We start from the raw sequence: 22,558 nt of genomic DNA, 5'->3' as shown, positions 1-22,558 counted from the left end.
CAATACTTCATTTGCTAATGCTAGATGAAAGTTTGACATAACATTCCCGTCCAATTTAATCCATTTGTTGTCATCTGTGAAATCTACCGGTCTTTCACTGATAGCTGTTAGATACCTGTCTTTCCTTAAGATGGCATTCTGTTAGGATTTTCGGAAGCTCGAATCGAAAACTAGAACGGTTTGCAAAGAGGGGTCGGAACGGATTTGTGTTTAGGGAGTAAGGAGATTGAAATATAGAGAATTGCACAGCGATTTATAGTGGTTCGACTTTCTCAACCAAAGTCTACGTCCACTACCTTAGCTCCTTACCAAGGATTTTCCAACAAATTCACTAATTTGTTCTTTCTTTTGAGGATAAAGAGTAACCTTACAAACTCCCTAGTTTTTCCTAGCTAAACTAGAACATTTCCCTAGCTTTTACACGGGCTAAGCTAGAACCTTTCCCCTTTACAAAAGGATAAAAGATGTAAACAATAAAACCTCTCTAAGGTAGGTGTTTACAAGAATTAAGCTCACAAGAACAAAATATTTACAAGAGAAAGATGAAATAAGAATGAAAAACTCTTCTCTTGTGTTTGATTGCTTGAATGGTTGTTCTCTTACTTCTTCAAGTGTCCTTAGCTTGTATTTATAGCTTGGAATGTGTTTGAAGTCGTATATAGTCATTGGGGATGTTTTGGAGCCATTTGGGGATGAGAAACAATTAATAAAATAGCTTGGAGCGTGGGGGGAATCGATACCCCCTCATGGGGAATCGGTTCCCTAAGTGCAATCTGTTTTTGACCGTTAGACAGGGGGAATCGGAACCCCCTGGACAATCTGATTTTCTTAAAACCCTTTAAAAAGAAAATATTTTTGGCTCGATTAAGTCTCGAAATACTTTGTAAAATTGTTTAAAATAGTTTAAGTATAAAACACAATTTTACACTTTAGTAAGGATTAAAATGAACTTTGAAAGAATTGGAGTAATATTTTGATATTCGAATAATTACATCGAATATACTTAGAAAATCTTTTGTAAAATCTTAAAATTCATTTAACTTAATTTGTTATATCGAAACATCAAAAGGTTTTCAACAATCTCCCCCTTTTTGATATAACAAAACATTTGAGTAGTTTTAAGATTTTGAAATAAAGTTTGAAATTACTCCCCCTTACTTTAACACTTCTCCCCTTTTTTGTTAAATAAAAAAAACTCTAATCTTTGAAGTTCAAAATAACTTTGGAGAGTAAGTAGTAAATTTGACATTTTAAAAATCATTTGAAAAAAAATCAAAGCTCCCCCTTAATAAATGCATTCCAAATAAAATTTTGCTTTTAGGATCTTGACACTTAAACAAAATTGAATTTCAACAAAGAATAACAAACATGTTAGTAGCATATGAAATTCAGTATATCCAAGACTAAAATACTTTATGCAATACCAATTGTTGAATTTAAGATCATATGCATAAAGTTTTCTAAAAATGTTATGCATTTGAAAATTTTTGATATCAATTATTAGAGAGATATCATTTTTATTTAAACCACATGCATAAACATTCAAATTTAGGTCAATTTTTTTAAAGATTTATAAAATCAAAGTATTTGAAAATTTGATATCAATTGTTAGAGAGATATCATTTTCATTAAAACAAATTTTGACCAAAATTTTATTATGGTGAACTAAAAATTCTGAAAAATCATTACAACTTTAAAATGTTCATCATAATCATCTTTTCAACATACATGAGATTAAAAAAATGATGCATAATCATTTAAAACCAAAACTCATGCATGCTTAAAATCAAATGAGCAACCAAATAATCCAAAATTAAAAGTATTAAGCTTAGAGGTTACTCATTCCTTTTTCATGTGTGGCTAGAGCATCTTGAATATCATCATTTTCATCACAATTGCTTCTACACACCTACAAGAGACATTTAAGTAGATTTTGGTATCCAAATTGTTTTGGATCCTTGAACGTTAGTTACAATGCCCCTTGTTCCTTTTGGAACCCATACTTGCCTAATTTTAAAACGTTTTCCTTTCTTCAAAGGACAAATATGTTCCATATAACCATGATAATGGCAATGTGAGCATTTTGCCATATTTAAACATAATAGGTTGTTTTTAGAAATTAATTCTTTTTCTTTTATTAAGCTTTCAAAATTAACACCTAACTCAAAATTTTCTTTTTCTAAATCATTTATTTTGATTTTTGAAAGATCTAAATTATTTTTCAAAATCAACTTTTGCTTTCAAAATCAAATTATCTTTATTTTTTGAGTTTTGAAATTAATTTTGTATATTTGGAATTCAAATTCTCAAATCCCAAATACAACCTATTATAAGCATCTTGTAACTCATCAAAAGTAAATGAATTAAATTCATTTGAGTTAGAAGATACCTCGAATTCTTCTTGAGTGGTCATGAGGCATAGGTTGACTACTTCATCTTCATCATTAGAATCATCTTCATCACTCCAAGATGCAACAAATGCCTTCTTCCCCTTTTTCTTTAGAAGAGGACATTCATACATGACATGCCCCTTTCTTTGAAAATCGAAACATACCGGGGGACTCTTGTTCTGGGTTGATTCATGTTTCACTTCCTTGGAAATCATGAATCTCTTGAGTTCCTTCAAGAGCTTGACCATCTATTCTTTTTGCTCATCATTGTCTTCATACTTTAATCTTGATAGCTTTCATTGATGCCTACGTCTGCATTCTTCTTCTTATTGTTTTTATTCTCTTCCCTTTCTTCATCTTCCTACACCATCATCTCATGAGTGAGAAGGGAACCAATTAGCTCATCGAGAGTGAGAGACTTTAGGTTTCTTGCTTCGATAATGGTCGTCTTCTTTGATTACCACTCATTTGGAAGAGAGTAAATCATCTTCCTCACAAGCTTCTCATTTGGGATTACTTCTCTATATCCCTTGAGACCGTTGACAATCACGGAAAATCTATCCGTCATAGCTTTGATGTCTTCATCGGGTTTCATCTTGAAGTTCTCGTAGCTATGGTTGAGAAGACTTTTCTTTGATTCCCTCACTTCGTCGGTTCCTTCATGAGTGACTTGGAGCTTATCCCAAATCTCTTTGGCACTGGAACAAGATGAGACTCTTCCATATTCATTTGGGCCTACAGCACAAAATAAAATATGTATACCCTTAGAATTAAGCTGAAAATTTTTCTTCTCTTCTCTACTCCAATCGTTGTACTTGCCGGGTGGAGAGGAGTAACCGTCCATGATTGAGTACCAAGCTCCTAGATTGTATGATTGAAAGTACATCATCTTATTCTTCCAATGTGCATAATTTGCTCCATTGAAGAAGGGTGGCTTGTTGACCGGTTGTGAATCCATAATAGGATATTCTTCAAGATAATAAGCACCAGAGGAAAAAGTCATTTCTTTGTCGGTTGCATCGGGAATTGGTAGAGCTTCTTCTAGAATTGTCTCAAGGTGGTTAAACCTTCTTAACGAGTTAGGTTCTGATGCCAATTGTTAGGATTTTCGGAAGCTCGAATCGACAACAGGAACGGTTTGCAAAGAGGGGTCGGAATAGTTTTGTGTTTAGGGAGTAAGGAGATTGAAAGATAGAGAATTGCACAACGATTTATAGTGGTTCGACTTTCTCAACCAAAGTCTACGTCCACTGCCTTAGCTCCTCACAAAGGATTTTCCAACAAATTCACTAATTTGTTCTTTCTTTTGAGGATAAAGAGTAACCTTACAAACTCCCTAGTTTTTCCGGGCTAAGCTAGAACCTTTCCCTTTTACAAAAGGATAAAAGATGTAAACAATAAAACCTCTCTAAGGTAGGTGTTTACAAGAATTAAGCTCACAAGAACAAAATATTTACAAGAGAAATATGAAATAAGAATGAAAAACTCTTCTCTTGTGTTTGATTGCTTGGATGGTTGTTCTCTTACTTCTTCAAGTGTCCTTAGCTTGTATTTATAGTTTGGAATGTGTTTGAAGTCGTATATAGTCGTTGGGGATGTTTTGGAGCCATTTGGGGATGCGAAACAATTAATAAAATAACTTGGAGCGTGGGGGGAATTGGTACCCCCTCATGGGGAATCGGTTCTCTAAGTGCAATCTGTTTTTGACCTTTAGACAGGGGGAATCGATACTCCCTGGGGGGAATCTGTTCCCCCTGGGGGGAATCTGTACGCCCTGAGGGGGAATCTATACCCTTGGATAATCTGATTTTTCTTGAAACCCTTTAAAAAGAAAATATTTTTGGCTCGATTAAGGCTCGAAATACTTTGTAAAATTGTTTTAAAATAGTTCAAGTATAAAACACAATTTTACACTTTAGTAAGGATTAAAATGAACTTTGAAAGACTTGAAGTAATATTTTGATATTTGAATAATTACATCGAATATACTTAGAAAATCTTTTGTAAAATCTTAAAATTCATTTAACTTAATTTGTAATATCGAAACATCAAAATGTTTTCAACACCTTCATTTTCAATTTCCACAATGAGAAATTTCTCCCATTGAATTTTTCAATATCAAATTTCGTTGCCATAGCTTCTATTACAGATAACTCCCACTATTTCACTATCGTGAATAGTTCTTTGAAACATTCAAAGAATGGGTAATACCTTATTACTTTCTTATGTTGGAGGATCCACCTTTTGGTGACAACCACAAAGATAATAAGCAGATATTACAAACTCAAATCTGGCTCTGATACCAATTGTTGCGGAAGACGACTATCGGATATAGCAAAATCGCAACTGATAATTTGAGAAAATAAAAATGAAGATAAAAGACATAAAATTTACGTGGAAACCCCCTAAATAATATAGGTAAAAACCACGGGAAACGGTAGAAGAATTTCACTATGAGAAAATAGGAATTACAACCTCTCTCGATCTACCAAATAAGAAAAAATGATATTCTCTCTTGATAAAAAGGAGAAAACAATTTTCAAGAAAACTCTCTAAATTCTCTAGTATTGGGAGAAATCTAGAATGCTTTGGGATGGTTTTGAAGCTAAATGGGTTAGGGTATTTATAGTTGAAGCTTAAAGACTAATCTTGTAAATATCCTAAAGTTTAATGACTAAAGTTTGTAATTTTTCTATACAAAAAATCAACAAATTTGGTGGCCAAATTTGACTAATTTAGCCGCCCATTAATGTTGAAAGTCACCCCATTTTATTGCTTTGATTTTTTTCAATATGGTAAACGAACCACAAAAGAAAATCAAACTATTAAATGATCACCGGTATACTACAAAGCATAATCGAGCGATGTGAACAAACTATCAACGAACACAAATTGCGTACCCAAATTTAATTCAAGAATCCAAAGTAAGGATTATCAACATAATAACAAATAAATACTATTTTGATTAATCGTAACAATATTAAATTAAACCCTGATAAAAATATAAATAAAAACAGTCAAACAATCAATAACATATAAAAAAACGTCATAAAGATAAACAAATATACAATAAACGCAAAATTATTGAAAAAAGTAAAAGTATAATATAAAAAATAAATAAATAAATAAATATCAACTATCCACAAGTAATATTAAAATTACTGCTATTGTCGATCATAAAAGTGAATAATAAAAGAATTAACAACGACACAAAAAATGAGATAAAACTAACTGAAAACCCTAAAATTAGGTTATTATCTTTATTAAAAACATAAAAAAATGAGAATATATGTATAAAATTTCTAACTCTAATTACTCAATAAAAATAATATTATATTTTATTAATTAAATTTTTTAATATACAATCAATGTGAACTACAGTTTTTATGTTAGATATTAACCTTTTAAAGTACTTAAATAAAATGTTTTGAATTTACAGTGATCAAAATTAAAGTATTCACATGCTTGCTGTCATGGATAATTCGATTCGTGTTTCATATATTTGCAGCACTTATTATGTGATTATGTGATTCTATCTTCTTTAACAAGACAATTATTATTTAAGAAATATTAAAATATTGAAGGTGGGTTTTTTATAAATAAAAATATGTTAAATTATACAAATGATCTACCGATTATAAGATATTATTTTATTAAGTTTATCAACTATTAAAAATTATAAAATGATATTTTAAATATATAATGTTATTTTGTTAAGTTATTCGACTATTAAATGGTACAAAATGGTCATTCGACTATTTATTATGTTCTAAACTCGTCATTTTTGTTAAAAAGTTGACGGTTGTCTAAGCTGATCGTTAACATGATGATTGAGATATGATAATCGTTTGAGATTTTGATATCATATTTTATCATATCACAGTCAACAAGTTAACGTTCAGCTCAGAATATCATTAATTTTTTTAACATAAAAGGAGAAGTTTGAAACATAATGAATAGCTGATGGTCCTTTTGTAACTTTTAATGTTAAAGGACTTAATGAAGCAACACTCTATAATCGAATAATCATTTTTGTAACCTGTAATAGTCGGTGGACTTAATACAATAATACCCTATAGTTGAGAGACCATTTATATATTTTACCCTAAAATATATTATTTTCCACAAATTTTTAGATTTGAATAGTTATATTTGTAAAGTTTGTGTATTATCAATAAATCAAAAAAATTATAAATGAATACTATCTTATAATCTTATTAAAAAATATTAAAATATTTAACAAATATCACTCGCAAGTTTCTTTTTTTTTTAAACCAGTTTTACAGGATTTTTGAAAAGTGACTTTTAAAAGTGTGATACAAAAGAAATTTTAAAAGTGTTGTTTAGAAGTGTAGTTTAAAATTTAAATGTATTAAATTATTGTTAAAAAGTAAGTTTAAAGAGATAAAATGTCAATTATAAATATTATTTTGTAAATTAAAAATATAAAATTTAAATTATATTTACACATATTAATAATATAATATACAAAATATATCACTTAAATTATAATAAAAAATAAAAAATAAATTAAAATAATTATTAAGATATAAGTAATTAAAATAAATTATTAAATAATAATTTATTTTTAATGATGTTAATATTAAATTATTAAGTAATAAATTATATTCTTTTAAATAATTAAATAAAATTATTAAATAATAAATTATTTTTTAAAATATGTTAATATTGAATTATTAAAATAAAATGTAACAACATAATTGAGTAGATTCCATACATTAAAAAGGGTAAAGTTATAATTTACTTTCAAACGCAAAGTTAAAAATTAAAATACTACAAATCATAACTTTTGAAGTTAATTTGAAACCACTACTTTCACGGCAATATTTTACCTGTCTGATATTGATTTTATGATAAAAAGAATTTTTTTAATTAAAAGTGCATTTGAAAAGCCACGTCAAACGGGACCTTAGCTCAATACGACATCACATAAATTATTTTGGAACTATAACATTTGTTATAGTGATTTGAAATTTATCACGACGAGGTTTCAATAAAATATATTTTTATTAAAATTTGTCATTTTGACATGATAAAATCTAATAAAAAATTATATCTTTTTAAAACTCATCGTGTCGATGTGATGAATTTAAATAAAATATTATTTAAATAAACTCATCATGTCAACGTAATGAGTTTTCTTTACATTATAACGTTTGTCGTAGATCTCAAATTAATTTTAAAGATAATTTAATGGACTATTGAATCAATTTTACCTAAAATTAACCTAAATCGATATATTTTGTATATTTTACATTATTTCACTAAAAAGCCTATCGCGGCTTCCCTATCCCGACTATGAGATTTGATGATGTGAAAAATCCAAACCGCACGGCAGGACACAGGATTTGGTGGAACAAAGAGCCAATTTTGCAGGTCGAAACAAGGGTAGTCCAGTCATTTTACCGTTTACCATTTCCTTGAATTTGGAATTATGTTAGCACGGAATGGACTGTATATCGAAGGACAAAGAAATCTAGTTTTAGGCATCGGGTAATGGAATTTTTTGTCTCGCTCTGCAATTTTATATTTTAATTAATTCCTTAGACGTTACTTTTTTTCTTATTCCATGTAGCACCCTCTTATATTCCATTTTTTTGTTTCTGTCACGAAGGTTTTTATTGATAAATTTCTTCATAAAAGAACATGATTTTGTCACAGAGTTTATTTGAAAAACTTAAATATTTGGATAAAACAATTCAATTGACTCAAAATTACAAAAAATGATTCGAATAAAATAATTTTCAGTCACTCATATTACATCTGTTCATTCACTTTTTTCTTTTCTAAAATATTTGAATAAATTTTTTGTTGTTTTTTTTATTTACGATTTTTAAAATTTTTTTGCTTGTTTTTTTATGCTCGATTTCTTCATCTCTTTGTATATGACATTCTTTTGACTTTCAGATGTATATACGAGATGAGACTACTATTAAGAGGTGATTATTTTTATATTGTCTATTCTAGATATTTTCTAGGTTTTTTCTCTATGTTTGATGCTCGATGATGTTAATGTGATCCGTTTTTGTATGTTATTAAATCAATTATTCACGTTTATACTCATTAAGTTGTCACTAATAGCTTATCTTTATGTTTTGTTTATGATTATTACGAATGTATATACTATTTTACATGATTCCCTTATGGATGATGTATATTGAAAACTATTATTAAGTCGAGGCACAAAATGAAAATTCCCAGAACACAAAGCACTAAAAAGTAAAGTATCTTTGCGTGCGCGCCTGTCAGAAAAGATGAAAACAGTAAACTCACCGAGTCTAACACAACCCGAAGAAAGGCGAGAGAAAGGAGACTCTCCGAGTTCAAAAAAAAAAAAAAAAACCGGGACATTTGTCTTAAAGTCGGTGGCAAGCTAGGGTTCCGAAGGAAAGAGGAAAAGCAAAAATGGAGAAAGGAGGGGAAGAGCATGAGTATTCGCATTCGTATTACCGGAGACAAGAGCGCATTGCATTGGTAATCATTATAGTGCTTGCTTCAGTGGCTGTTGCTTCGCTTTTAGTGGCTTTTAGCTACTATTGCTACATTCGTAACAAGGTCCTCTCTAAGCGCTCCAAATCCCACTCCACTAGTAAGTGTTCCTTTGCTCACTGATCCCATGACTGCATAATATGTTTATCTATTTCATTCATCTTGTTCAGTTTCTTATGATTTGGTAAGTTGATTATACGCTTTTGACAATATCTGTTTTGGGTGTTTGGGACTTGAGATTATGATCTCTGGATGGATTGAAGTAAGGGACAAAGTATAAGTAATCATAAAAAAATTTGAAAATTGTTGCTTTTGTATGAATTAGTTCCTTATGTTGCCTTTTACATAACTTGATGAATTGTTGGGCTTTTGCCTCTGAAGGAGTTGATTCTAAGGACAAAATTTGCAATGCCGATCTTGAAGTTGCTATGGATGACGGGCTTCATGTCTTTACTTTTAAGCAGTTACATTCGGCTACTGGTGGCTTCAGCAAGTCTAATGTGGTTGGCCATGGTGGATTTGGGTCTGTATACAGGGGAGTGCTTAGTAATGGCAGGAAAGTTGCGGTCAAGTTAATGGATCAAGAAGGAAAGCAAGGGGAAGAAGAATTTGAAATGGAGGTCCACTATGAATATCATTTTGATGTCTCTTTTCCAAGATTTTGATATCTGTATTTCAAATGTGCCATTCCCAGTGGTAGATCTAGAAATTTTTTTGGGAGTGGGCACACATTTATTAATAATATAATTTTTTTATACGATAAAATTTCAGCGTGGGCATACATATATTAATGAAGAAAACTTCAAGTTTTAAAGAAGAAAATTCGAAACCCAGGAAATTTCAGGGTGGGCACGTGCCCACCCTGACCTGAATGTGCATTCGCCAGTGGCCATGCCCGTGCTAACCAATCATCGATACATGATTCTGTTTACCACATTCTTTACATTTCTGCTGGAAAAAAATGTATAATAAGAGTTGGAAAAGATGTGATCTCCTTTGCATTAACTTTCCTTTTACTTCTGGTTAACTAGTTTAGATTAGGGATGCAATTTTTAGGGCGAGTTTATATTGATTGATTGATCCTACCTGATTGTAGGTGGAGCTGTTGAGACGGCTACGTTCTCCATATTTGCTGGCTTTGATTGGTTATTGCTCAGATAGTAGTCGTAAATTGCTTGTTTATGAGTTTATGGCGAATGGTGGTCTGCAGGAACATCTGTATCCCATTAGTGGTAAGTAAGCAGCAACCTTTGCTTGTTAAAATTTTGATGTGCATAAGCTGTTAATTGAGCTTATTAGTTATTTGAACCAAAATTTATCATTGAGAATACTGAACCAGGGATTGATGTAGGAGAACGGTATGCACAGCAACTGATTTACTGGTTTCATGCTGCAGGTTCTAACAATATACACTTAAAACTGGACTGGGAAACCCGGTTGAGAATAGCTCTGGAAGCTGCTAAGGGATTGGAATATCTACATGAACATGTTAGCCCTCCAGTGATTCACAGAGATTTTAAGAGCAGTAACATCCTTTTGGACAAAAATTTTCATGCCAAAGTTTCTGATTTTGGATTAGCCAAGCTTGGATCAGACAAAGCTGGTGGACATGTTTCAACTCGAGTATTGGGCACCCAGGGATATGTTGCTCCTGAGTATGAAATAACAAACAATTGCTAAGTTAAACAGTTTTGTTATCAAATTATAACTGCCCCATTTGACTTTGGGTTCGGTTGCCGCGATGTGCAGATATGCTTTAACTGGACATCTAACTACGAAATCGGATGTGTATAGTTATGGTGTTGTTCTTTTGGAGTTGCTTACAAGCCGAGTACCGGTTGATTTGAAGAGACCTCCAGGGGAAGCTGTTCTTGTATCATGGGTGAGTTTCATTTCTTTTTTTTTTCTTGATCTAAATCCTGTTCAATCTCGTTATTGTTTCATCTTTTCCCCCCCTTCTAGTTATGTCTTTTAATAGTAAATCCTTGCATCTGCTTCGGTTGCCATTCTTCAAGTTTTTGTCTCTTGTTCGTGGCGCAGGCTTTACCACAGTTAACAGATAGGGAAAAGGTTGTCGGGATAATGGATCCGGCACTGGAAGGTCAATACTCGATGAAAGAAGTTATTCAGGTTGCAGCCATTGCTGCAATGTGTGTGCAACCAGAAGCTGACTATAGACCATTAATGGCGGATGTTGTGCAGTCACTGGTTCCACTGGTGAAAACTCACTGCTCAGCGGCGAAGGTTGGTAGCAGCTGAAGCTTTCCATTACTGCAAAGTTTCCTCGCTCTCTCGATCCATTCCGCGAAGTAGGTTTATCTAGAATAATCAAAACCAAAAGGCCAATGCCCTTAGCTGAACTTAGAGTTGTAGCTCTCAGACAACTACTTCTGGATGAAAAGGTCGAGACTGCTGGAATATTATTAGCTCTTAATCGGAATATGAGATTGGAATCGTATACCGATCAAATGTATAAGTCTAATATGATATACGCAATGCATATAACATGAAAGGTATAAGTGCAATATGATATACGATCAAATGTATGCCATGTATATCAAGATACATAGAAAAATATATATTTAAGACAAATTCAATTATACGGTATACAAAATCAGATTAACTCAAAGTTATAAATGTTTGCATACCATGCAGAACAAGATTTTAAGGGATATACATTTTAGGGTAAATTATGCATTTAGTATTTAAATTATCAGTTTTGATATGTTTTCATAATTATGTTTTAATTCAAAATCATATTTAAAGTTTATTTTTTGTTTTATTTTAATATATTATTCAAAATTTAACTTTAAGTTTTGACAATTTTTAAATTTATGTACTAAAATATACCAAAGTTAATATTTTAAGTATTAAACACGTTAAGTTTTCAACAATGAGTACTAAAATGAAATAAAAATTAAATACCTAAAGTTTTTAACAATGAAATATTAAAATGAAATAAAAATTAGATATTAAACATGATTTTTAAAAAATAAAAAATTTAGAGGTCTCATTTATCCTATATTTTACTTTAATAGGATACTCAAAGGTGGATTTCACATTCAAAAAAAATTACCAACCTAAAAAAACCAAACCCGATGCGATTGAACCCGAATCTATGGGTATCCCTCAAGATTTTCCCCTTTGTTAACGGAGAAGTTGAACAGATGTTGAGATCGCTTCATAGTTCTTTCTCTTCTCCAGAGATCTCTCTCCGTCGCATTCTCATCTCAATCAATATATCACATTTTCATCTGCTAAAAAATGGCGGCCGTCGCCGTTCACCAGTTCGCTCAGTGCATCACTTGCCATGCTTGGAGTCCCGATCAAACCAGTAACTTCTTATGCTTTTTATTAATTTCGAAATTCCGTTCCTTCTCTTCATCTTTATGTTTTGTTTGGTTGCTGTGAACGTGTAGGACATAAAAAGAAAATAATTTCATTTTTGCGTTTAAGTTTGTTGTGATGTTATATTTGTCATTAAAATGTAAAATTGAGCTGGAAAATGAAATTAATGGTTCGATTTTACTGTTTCTTTACATTTTAGTTTCTCGTCCTACATGGATCCGTTTTATTTTTCTTCTTCTTTTAAAGTTTATATTAATATATGTTTTAGAACTAAAGATTTGGTCCTTATTATTCTAAATTGCTGAAGATTATGTTTTCTGTGAATTCTTTTTCTGCATATTTAATTTGTGTTTTTCCTGCCTGCAGTGATAGCATTTTGCCCAAATAATAATGAGGTTCACATTTACAAATTGCTGCAAGACAAGTGGGAGAAACTTCATGTTCTTCAGAAGGTACTTTATTCAAAATTTTCCCTATAAACCACTAAGATATGATATACTCCAATTATATATGCAGATGTATGAACTCATCTCTGGAAGTTCTTTGAAATTATGTTACGTGGTACTTTTGTGACACCTCTTAAATTTCACATTGAATATGGCTAGAACCTAGGCTGAAACCACTTTTGGGTGAAGAATAAAAATACTTTTTGAAATGGAAAATACAAGATGATATGCCTGTTCTTGTCTGAAATCTGAGTACTTACTAAGTAAATAGAAGTAATGCTGCAGTATGGCATACTGATTGAGATTTGGATTTCAACTTATGGTATGTTATCAGCCCACGTTTATACCAGTTTTGCCTTTAACTGAACATGAAATATTCAGTGCATGAAAATCAGGATTAAGAATCCTAAATTGTACTGATATTCAATAATACTTTTGAATTCTTGACATATGCATATGCTAAAATTGTTGGATATGCCTTGAACAAGTTAGTAGACAAGAAACACTAAGTTAAAATGGAAAGACTTTAAACTAAAGCTTTCCTGTTGAGAACCATACTAAACCATGAGAAGCTCTTCAGTCTAAAATCTTACAAAGAATCCACTCTCTTCATGTTGAAAACAATAAGCGTGCTTAGTCTTCTTTTTTCATTTGAAAGGAAATTCTATCTAGCTTCATGTTTGGTTACTGAATTTTCTTAGAAAATAAAAATTTATCTAGGTGTTGAAGTGACTACATTCATGAAACACACAAACACGTGCAAATGAAAATTTTGGAGCTTGGACCATCCTCTTTCTCTTTCCCTGTGCCTGGACGAACACATGAACAGTGCCTACATGATCCTCGTGTTTGTCTTTTTTTTCATTTCTTTTTTCATTTCTCTGTAGCTCTGTTATTGTGTTCTTTGTCTTCTGAGATTTGTGATCCCATTTGAAGATATGTTTGGAACCAAGAAGGACCAGAGTGGGTACCAACTCTTGTCATTCTTAGGCTCAATCGTGCTGCACTTTGTGTTCAGTGGAGCCCCAAAGGTACATAAACATAATTTCACCTGACATTATTAGTCATTCTTCACTTCTTTGTACTGTGCAATAAATTAGCTTAATACACAGATTGGAACTTTCTTGGGTCTATTTATTCGGGTTTTTCCCTTCTTTCCCACAGTTACTAAGAACAAAGCATGTCACCCTTGGTTTTAAAAGAGGCGCTTCTAGGCGTGAGGTGCAGCCAGGCATTGAAGATGGTGCCCGCCTAGGATGAGGCGTGGCGAGATACTAGAGGCGCGCACCTCTGGGCTTTAGGCGTCAGGTGCAACGCCTTTGCGCCTTTCGATTTTTTTTAAAAGATATTAATAGGAAGTAGAACAGATTAAAGAAGAAGAAGAAGATAAAAAAAAATTGCAGTAGTAAGAAAGGAAGAGGACGACTGAAGAAGACTAGAAACTCTTTCTTTTCACATTTTCTCATTTCTTAACCCTAATATTTGGCCTATTAATAAGCCCAAATTTCTAGTCCAACTCTTATGTTTATTTTATTTATAACAAACCATTATAACTTCTTCCACCCTTTGTCTGCTTTTAACCCAAAGTATATGTTTTTTTAGAAATTAGTTATTTAATAATACATAATTAATTTTAATTTTTAAAACAATAAAATATTAAATTAAATACTAATTACTTAATAAATTTTATAAAATATCAAAATTATTTTTTTATAATAATTACAAAATTTAAATTGATAATAAAATAAATTTGTATCATTTAAAAATAAATGAAATAATAGTTAAATATTAAAAACATTAAGTATAAATCAAATAGTGTAGATTTTGGTGAAAGGGGATTAAAATATTTTTATAAAAATAAATAAAATAATAGTTTTAAAATTTAAAAACTTTAAGTATATCAATACATTGTAGACAAGTATTTTAGGAGTTAATCGGTGGGTAATGAGTATAAATATACTCATACAATTAATTTATAAACTTTTTAGCACAGATATGTTTATAATATTGTTTTAAGTATAAAATATGTTCCGTAACTAATTTATAGGGTTTTTAGTATAAAAGTGCGCCTCGCCTACAAAAGGCCTGCGCCTTGTGCCTAGGCTCCAGGGACCTTTTGTGCCTAGGTGCGCCTTGCGCCTTTTAAAACCAAGATGACACCATTTTTTTACAATTTGGTACATGCATATTACTTTAGGGTTCATTGTTCTAGCAGCTTATTCACTGATGATTCTGCTTAAGCTTATAAAATAAAATAACATTTGACTAATGAAAATATAAATTATGTTGTGGAATACGACTTCAGATTATCAGTTGGATTATTTGATAAGAAAAAAATTCCTTACGAAGTCAACAGCATTCGTCTTTGTGCTCCTATTTTGATAATTCTTACATGTCCATGTTCTTATGACTGTTGAGGTCCGTTTTAGGAATACCGCTGGCAACTGTAGATCCTTTATTTGAGCAACTTTACAAAGTTCTAACCATTCATTTCTTCCTGTCATTTACTTCCAGAAAACAGTTTGCTGTTGGAAGCGGTGCTAAAACTGTGTGCATATGCTATTAGAGGGAGATAATAACTGGTAATATGTTGCTACATTTCAATTGTCGCCTCTCCTTTCTCTTAATATCCCCGAACTTGGTTTGTATATAATTATGTACAATTGTACATGCATACATACATACATACACGCATCAATCCATTGTCTTCATCTGTGGGTGAATTCCAAACATCGAGATGCTCTCTTTTCTGCTCATTTTTTTATCTACAATTGATGCTATATGCTCGTCTGCTTTGCTGTTTGTAGGTGGGCAAGCAAAGTAATCAGGAAAAAACATAATTCCTCTGTCACAGGTGTTGCTTGGCATCCTAATAATGTGCGCGTTTCCCACTTTACTGCATTTGGATAAGTTTTTTTTTTTCCTTTCAATTCTTGGTGTAGTTATATGGTGGCTTTTTTATTTAACTTTATTCTATGATGTGGAAAATTGTCTTATGATAGGATTCATCCATCTTCATGTATTAAGTGGTATAATTTGACTGTATTACATTGAGAAGAAAAATTTAAGGGGTGAAGAATTTAAAAAAGCTAAAGATGTTTGTGTAGAAAGCAGCCGAGATACACATTTAGTAGATAATAGTTAAGGAAGAAAAGAAACCTAGTAGGACTCTAGTTTGTAACACATCTTATTTTAACAGGTTGTATTTTTTTTTGTTCTGAATAAGAAAATAAAGAGAAAACCTCTCTTTCCTTGAAATCTCACAGTTTGACATGAGCACATTAGCTTAATATTCAATGGTTAAAAAGCCCCATCCCAAAACCATCTCTTTCTAGCACATTAACTCTACATCAGACTATAGCTATAAATGGGTGAGCATAAACATTTTTGGGGAAATCTTTCAAGTAAAAATGGACATGCTAGTTGTCATATTTTAAGAGTTGTATTTGTCTTCACCTGCAGAACATCATAGCGTCATACATATTCCATTTGGAAATTTGTTTTAGATGCTTTGAATTCATCTCTTATTCTTTTCATTAACTGGTATATGATCTATATTTTGGAAGAGACAGCAAATCTTGTCTATATTGAAATTATTTTGGTACAGATTCTACTTGCTACAACATCCACAGATGGTAAATGTCGAGTATTTTCTACATTTATCAAAGGTGTTGATACAAGGTATGTCAAACACTGTCGTCTGGAGGCTAGCATTATTACTGTTTGGGCACATTGGCATAATGTTTCCTTCTCAAATTTCCCAGGGAATCAAAAACAGGCTCTTCTTCAGATCCAAAGTTTGGAGAGGTACTATTCATGCCCCCTCTTTAGCTGTAAATATTTAATGGATGCATTGATATGGAGGAAAAAGTGTTGCGACTTTTATTTGTTAATCCATATTTCCACGTTTACTGTTGTTGTAAACTCTACCAATAATTTAGCCTAATAAAATCTTGAAAGATGAATATGGGTAATAGGCTAAAATTTTTCTTATTTCCATGTTAGTGATGCACCAAATTGAAAAATTGTGCAATTATCTGCCAATTGCTGAAAGGGAAAATCATCTATAGTCATTTGAACCTCTAGTGATTAGGAGGCGCAATTCCATGTGCAATCTATTTTTTTGGGACATAAATGTATTGAACTTGAAACTGGATAGCACTCATTGATGAATGATCTGAATTTTACATTTTTTTAATAGATTTTTTTAGTTTTATAACATATTAGTTTACAGAATGACAAGGTAATTTCCTTGGAAAGCAACCTTATTTTATGGTTTTCAATTGTCAAAATTCCAATTCCAATTAGAAAGGAAACATCATGCCAGTACAGCCATATAGGTTTTTTCTTTTGCAATTCTGTATTCTCTAGTGGGTCTTCTCTTTGCCCAGGGAATGATATTTTTATAAACCTTGTAATAATGCAAAATGTTGCAAAACATTCATCTAGTGACAAAGTTAATCTTGGTAAAGTCTGTATGATGTCAAAATTTTCATTAGTAGCAACAAATATAATCTTAAATTATGCTATACAGCCACACATTGTTGTATCCTAAGGTGCTCTTGTTTTAAAAATTATAGTTTTTATAAGACTATAGGAACATTGATATCCTGAAAAGGCAGAACAAGTTGGACATTGGAATTGCAATTAGTTTTCATTTGAGGGGTTAATCGGCATGTTGAAGTTAATTCTTAATAATTTCCATTGCGTCAAAAATAGTAGAGGCATGGAAGGATAACTTCTATATTTTGTTTAATCAATTGGTCCAAGTGTTTAACTTAAAGGAAGAATGCTGAATTGTTTTTTATGTATGTGAGTTTCTTGAAATGTGGAGTTAAATCAGTTAATTACCCAAATTGTTCATGCCTCAGATGGACCCATGAATATTTATATTGACTACTTTATATTTGCTTAATTGACTTGCTAAATTCTTATTTATTTATTTATTTATTTTAGTTGAGCTCAGGGTTCTGCAGTTTCGTTAACCTTTTTTCAATGCAAAGAAGAACTAACATTTTCTTTTTCTTCCTCGACACTTACTCAACAGCAAATACTTCAGCTTGATCTGTCATCATCATGGGCATTTGGGGTGAACTGGTCACCAAGTGGAAATACTTTGGCTTATGTAGGTAAGAAATATTTCTATCTAATTTTCATTTCCAAAGATAAAGTTTGTGGCTTGATATTTATTAACTAAGAGAAAATGTTTGTCCCCTTATCCTCTTAAACAACCAATTTTGCATTTTGACTTGGTTAATTGTTTGTTTAGTTTCTAGTTTAGGGAAATTTTGTTGGGAAGTAATCCAACTTTACATTTAATTTTTGGTTGGTCAATAACCGCCATTGCATGAACCTCTAAACTAAGTTGGTTGTGCCTATATTTTAATACAACTTCATCAATCTCCCCCAGCCCTTTTAGAGGAACATTTATTTTGTGTCTTAGAGCTGCTTGTAAATTTCCTTAACCTCTATTTATCTATTTACAGGTCATAATTCTATGATTTACTTTGTTGATGATATTGGTCCTTCTCCATTGGCCCAGAATGTTGCATTCCGTTATTTGCCACTTCGTGATGTGGGTCAGCGTTCACTCTTGTTAACTGCTCTTGTTTCCCTCTATTTTGCGCTTAATCATAAATATTATTTTTAATCTTGATTTTTATGCAATCTCATAATTTTCCATCAGGTCCTCTTTGTTTCTGAGAAAATGGTCATAGGTGTGGGATTCGATTGCAATCCAATGGTTTTTGCAGCAGATAAATCAGGATTATGGTATATAAGATTCATTGTCATTGTAATTTTCTATACTTGCTTCATTATATCATAAGACTATTAACCATTATGATTCTGTAAGTGTGGCTTTTATGGGTGAGGCCGGGGAAAGGGGCAAGGCAGATGTTTCTGAGAACAAACAGATTGCTTCCAGGTGTGTTTATTTAAGGAAATAATTTTTTTGATAGGGCTTCCTTTGGGTAATAAGCTCAGCAGGTTGTCTACTCACTTGAGTGAATCGTGGAATGCTTGATATGTAATAAAATCATTGACGGACACCATTTCTTGAAGTCTACATGAATTAAATATCATTTGAGCATTATTTACCACTGCATTAACCCAGCTATGTCTTTAGTTATTCCTCAAACCCCAATATAGGTGTTTCATTCTTATTTTGTCAGAAACTGTTGTTTCCTGGCACTGAAATAAGAAAATGAAGCTCACTGCAAGTACTGTTTTGTCCTAAAGGTGCCTCGTCCTCCCAAGAATGCGGGGAAAGTTTTAAGCCTTGGATTGGAGCCAAATTATTTTAATTTTACCTTTTCATTTCTTTCAGTCATGGAAGGAAGGGAAGGGTGTTACAGAACTTGTGGAAAATGATGGCGAAAAGGTTGAATGATTACTTCCATGACTACTGTATACTGAAGTTAATTAAATACAAAGGCTGGGTGGTGTTGTAGTAGTTAGGGAATGGAGAGACGATTGGATTCCATTATTTGAAACATTTTTATAGCTTCAAGAGAATGGAGGTGTCAATTGTTGATAGACTTCATTTCTATCTCTGGAACTCACTGGTAATTTAACGGTCCGTATGAATAATTTTGGGTTGAACTTTGCATTTTGTCATTTCTTTCCAGATTTCTGAAGCATTTGGCAAATTATACGGTCAATAAAGGCAGGGATTAAGCAATGATACGGTTGAACCTTCTAAGATTCAAGGAGCTGCTCATGACAACTGCATCAAGTACTTCCCTGCCCATTTTGTTGTTATTGAATATGATTTTTCTCCGAAAGAATCCTTGGCTGCTTATTTGACCACTTAGTTCTGAATATAGGGTGGATAATTGATGCAATGAAGTTCCTTTTTTCTTCTCTCTAAAGAATGTAGCTTAATGTTGTACTTCATCTTGTTAAAACTGCAGTTGTATTGAACTTCTAAAACAAAAAGGTTCAAAAACAAAGCGCTTCAGCACCTCGGGTCAGTTTCGCTGCTTTTTCTATTTAGAAACTGTTAACTTTCAGGACTAGGAATCAATCTCAGTTGAGGGGTTTTGGACTAGTATTTCTCATTGTTCCGCCATATGAATATTTCAGGAATGGATGGAAAGGTGGTAATTTGGGATCTGGAAAACCAGCAAGATCTTAGGGAGTATCTGTAAGAAGTGCTTACTGATTTTTTTCTTCTTTTTCCCTTTTGGTCAGGTAACAGAATGACAATAATAGTGAAGCATGTCCTATCAAAAAAAATAATAGTGAAGCATGTGGTATATATACATACATATATGTGTGTGATTCTGTAATCTTAGGAGAAAATTAAACTTATAATACATTATTAGGTTTGTTTTTATGTTTGATTTAGTGCAGCGGAATATTAGTTGACAACTCGATGCATATTATGTTTGTGCTTTTCTGCAATTTTTGTTTGTGGATTGTATTCCAATTACTACAAATCGATGTCTAAAATCTACACATTACAGTACCCAAAAGAAAAAACTTGATACACAAACTTTTTACAAAAACAATTCATCATCATTCCATTTCTTTACTCTGATTTCTCACCCTTCTAAATTTCTTTCCATTTTACCAAACAAAACCCGTCCCAAACTCTTTTTTGTCTCTCTATGATAGCAAATTAGTGAATCATATTTTTTAACATTTTAACAATAGTCCAAAAGTAGACAATAAGAAGAAGACATTCATAAGCAGAAAAAATGAACCTCATAATTTAATGTACTGGTAATATTTCCAGGCATGAATACACAGCAGAATCTCATAATTATAACTCCATAGCCACGGGCCATTCAAAAATCAATCTTTACCCATGTTTAATAATGCTCACAACCTATACTATATCATAATTAAATGCCATATCATATACTATATCTCAACCGACAACATATGCAGAACAAGCACTATGAATTGTGTGCTCCTCGGACATAATTTTACCATAATATACAGCAGGTGGAGGGTGTCATTTTTTGGTCCCGAACTGGCCTCCGGTGTAAGTCTGTCCAAAGGACCAACTGGAAGGAGCAACGTTGAAAGAAACAACAGTGTGACCATTACTGGTTGTGACAATAAAAGAGAGGCTCTGACCATTAAGGTAAGAATTGCTTTGCCAGTTCTGGCCCCAGTTCCTGGACATTTGTTGCCATCTGGTTTTTGAACCTTTAATGGCCACCGAATGAACATCACCGGCACCTCCAACGTTGGTGATCAGCACCAAATTGAAGTAGGAATGTCCATTGATTGTGAACCTTATACCCCCACTTCTCCTACACTTCACCCTGAGAAAACAAAATAAAACAGAAGTTTAAGCAAGGGTGTCGGTGGAAACAGGAAAAGTTTTCTGAAAAACAACTTAATTTCGGGTAAATTCAATTTTCATCACTTAACTATCTTCCCGCTCTTATTTTGGACACTGAAGTTTAAAATTTTTCAGTTTAATAACTAAACTTTCAAATTGCTCCTGTTTTGATCACTCTATGATATGGATTATTCTGATATTATTTTTTATTGATACTGTATATTTTATTAATATTTAATACCAAATTTATTTTAAAATAAAAAAATCATTTCAAACTCTAAATTATACCTCAAATCACAAATCCTAAGTCATACCCGTTAAAATCTCTAATTCATCCCGAAGCTTCGATGGCGGGGTGGATGTTGTGACTTGGAGTTTGTGTTTCAGGGTTTGGGTGTTGCAATTTTGGATTTTAGGGGTTGCAATTTGAGATTTTTTTTTTGTTATTTGGGTTCAAGTGTTGTGACTTGGAGTTTATGTGTCGCCTTTGAGGTTTGATTTAGGGTTTTAATTTTGTTTTTATTCTAATTTTATGTTGTAATAATAATAAAATATCTCATATAAAATATGAAATTTTTAAGTTTAGTTATTAAATTGTAAAGGTTTAAACTTTAGTGTCCAAAATAAAAGTTAGATTATAGTTGAGTGATAAATTTAGTTTACCCTTTACTTTCTTTTGTTTACCTTCTGTAACTCACAGGCACAATACCGGCTCTGTATTGGGCAATGTGTTCGAAAATCGGCTGCGAGAGATCGAAGTGGTGATTAGGAGGGTCACACCAGCCTCCCGGAGGGCAGAAGTTAGTGGCGGTGACGACAATGGAGCCGGGCACGCACCATTGTGGGTCATTCACACTTGAGCTCATAGCATGCACCACAGCTCAACCCATTGTCGAACAAGGCAGTGCTCAAGGCTGCCGTGTTAATACCATAACCTTGGCTAATTAGGTTCCCATAGCCACAAGCTCCACCTACAGAAGATGCCAAGAATCAATAAGAATATATATATATGTGTGTGTGTGGTAATTTTGGATTGTGAGAAGTACCCATTGTGCCCGAAGCATCACCACCTCCATAGAAAGTGGCATGAGCGTTGATCCATGGTCCAAGGGTTCCACGAACAAAGTTGAGGAATGAGAGTAATACAGCTACAAGAAAGTACCCCAAGTGCCCCATTGTCCTGCATATGAAAAAACATACTACATGAACAAAATATGTACATTTAACTTAAAGTTTATCACTAATGAAGAAGTGGAAAAGGAAGAGTAACCTTGAGAAGAAAAGTTTTTGTGGAACAGAAAGAGGGTGTTTGAACTAATAAATAGAGTGCAGCAGTAATGTGTAATGTAAACTTTTCATTTGTGCAAACTTACTCTATTTAACTTGTGGTCGTTGTTTAGTAGTCAACTTCACAAGTGACAGAACACAAGTTGAGAACACTGGGACCAAGCAACAACGATGGTGGTTTGCAAGGCTCGAACCGCGTGGGTTTGTTGTGGGACAAGCAGCCATGAATCCTTATGTGGGGTTTTAAGTGAATGTGGCTCACAGTTTAAGCTAACAAT

The 22,558-nt window shown here is 32.4% G+C and overlaps 1 protein-coding gene and 2 pseudogenes across 1 annotated transcript; 2 read left to right on the top strand and 1 right to left on the bottom strand.

Moving 5' to 3' along the window:
- The first annotated feature begins 8,693 nt into the window (after positions 1-8,693).
- LOC120212571 (probable serine/threonine-protein kinase PBL23) lies at positions 8,694-11,348 on the top strand. The gene is made up of 6 exons (XM_039210839.1): positions 8,694-9,000; positions 9,282-9,520; positions 9,997-10,132; positions 10,297-10,555; positions 10,650-10,782; positions 10,941-11,348. Exons 1-6 carry the CDS (start codon positions 8,817-8,819, stop codon positions 11,157-11,159), a joined length of 1,170 nt encoding a protein of 389 aa, XP_039066770.1. The 5' UTR covers positions 8,694-8,816; the 3' UTR covers positions 11,160-11,348.
- Positions 11,349-12,128: 780 nt separating this feature from the next.
- Positions 12,129-20,061, top strand: LOC120212611 (annotated as a pseudogene).
- A 472-nt stretch (positions 20,062-20,533) lies between these two features.
- On the bottom strand, positions 20,534-22,315 carry LOC120212570 (annotated as a pseudogene).
- Positions 22,316-22,558: the final 243 nt, after the last annotated feature.

Source organism: Hibiscus syriacus, unplaced genomic scaffold (assembly GCF_006381635.1).
Source record: "Hibiscus syriacus cultivar Baekdansim isolate YM2019G1 unplaced genomic scaffold, ASM638163v2 tig00110013_pilon, whole genome shotgun sequence".
In the NCBI taxonomy this organism is placed as follows: Eukaryota; Viridiplantae; Streptophyta; class Magnoliopsida; order Malvales; family Malvaceae; genus Hibiscus; species Hibiscus syriacus.
This window is presented reverse-complemented; position numbering and strand designations above follow the sequence as displayed.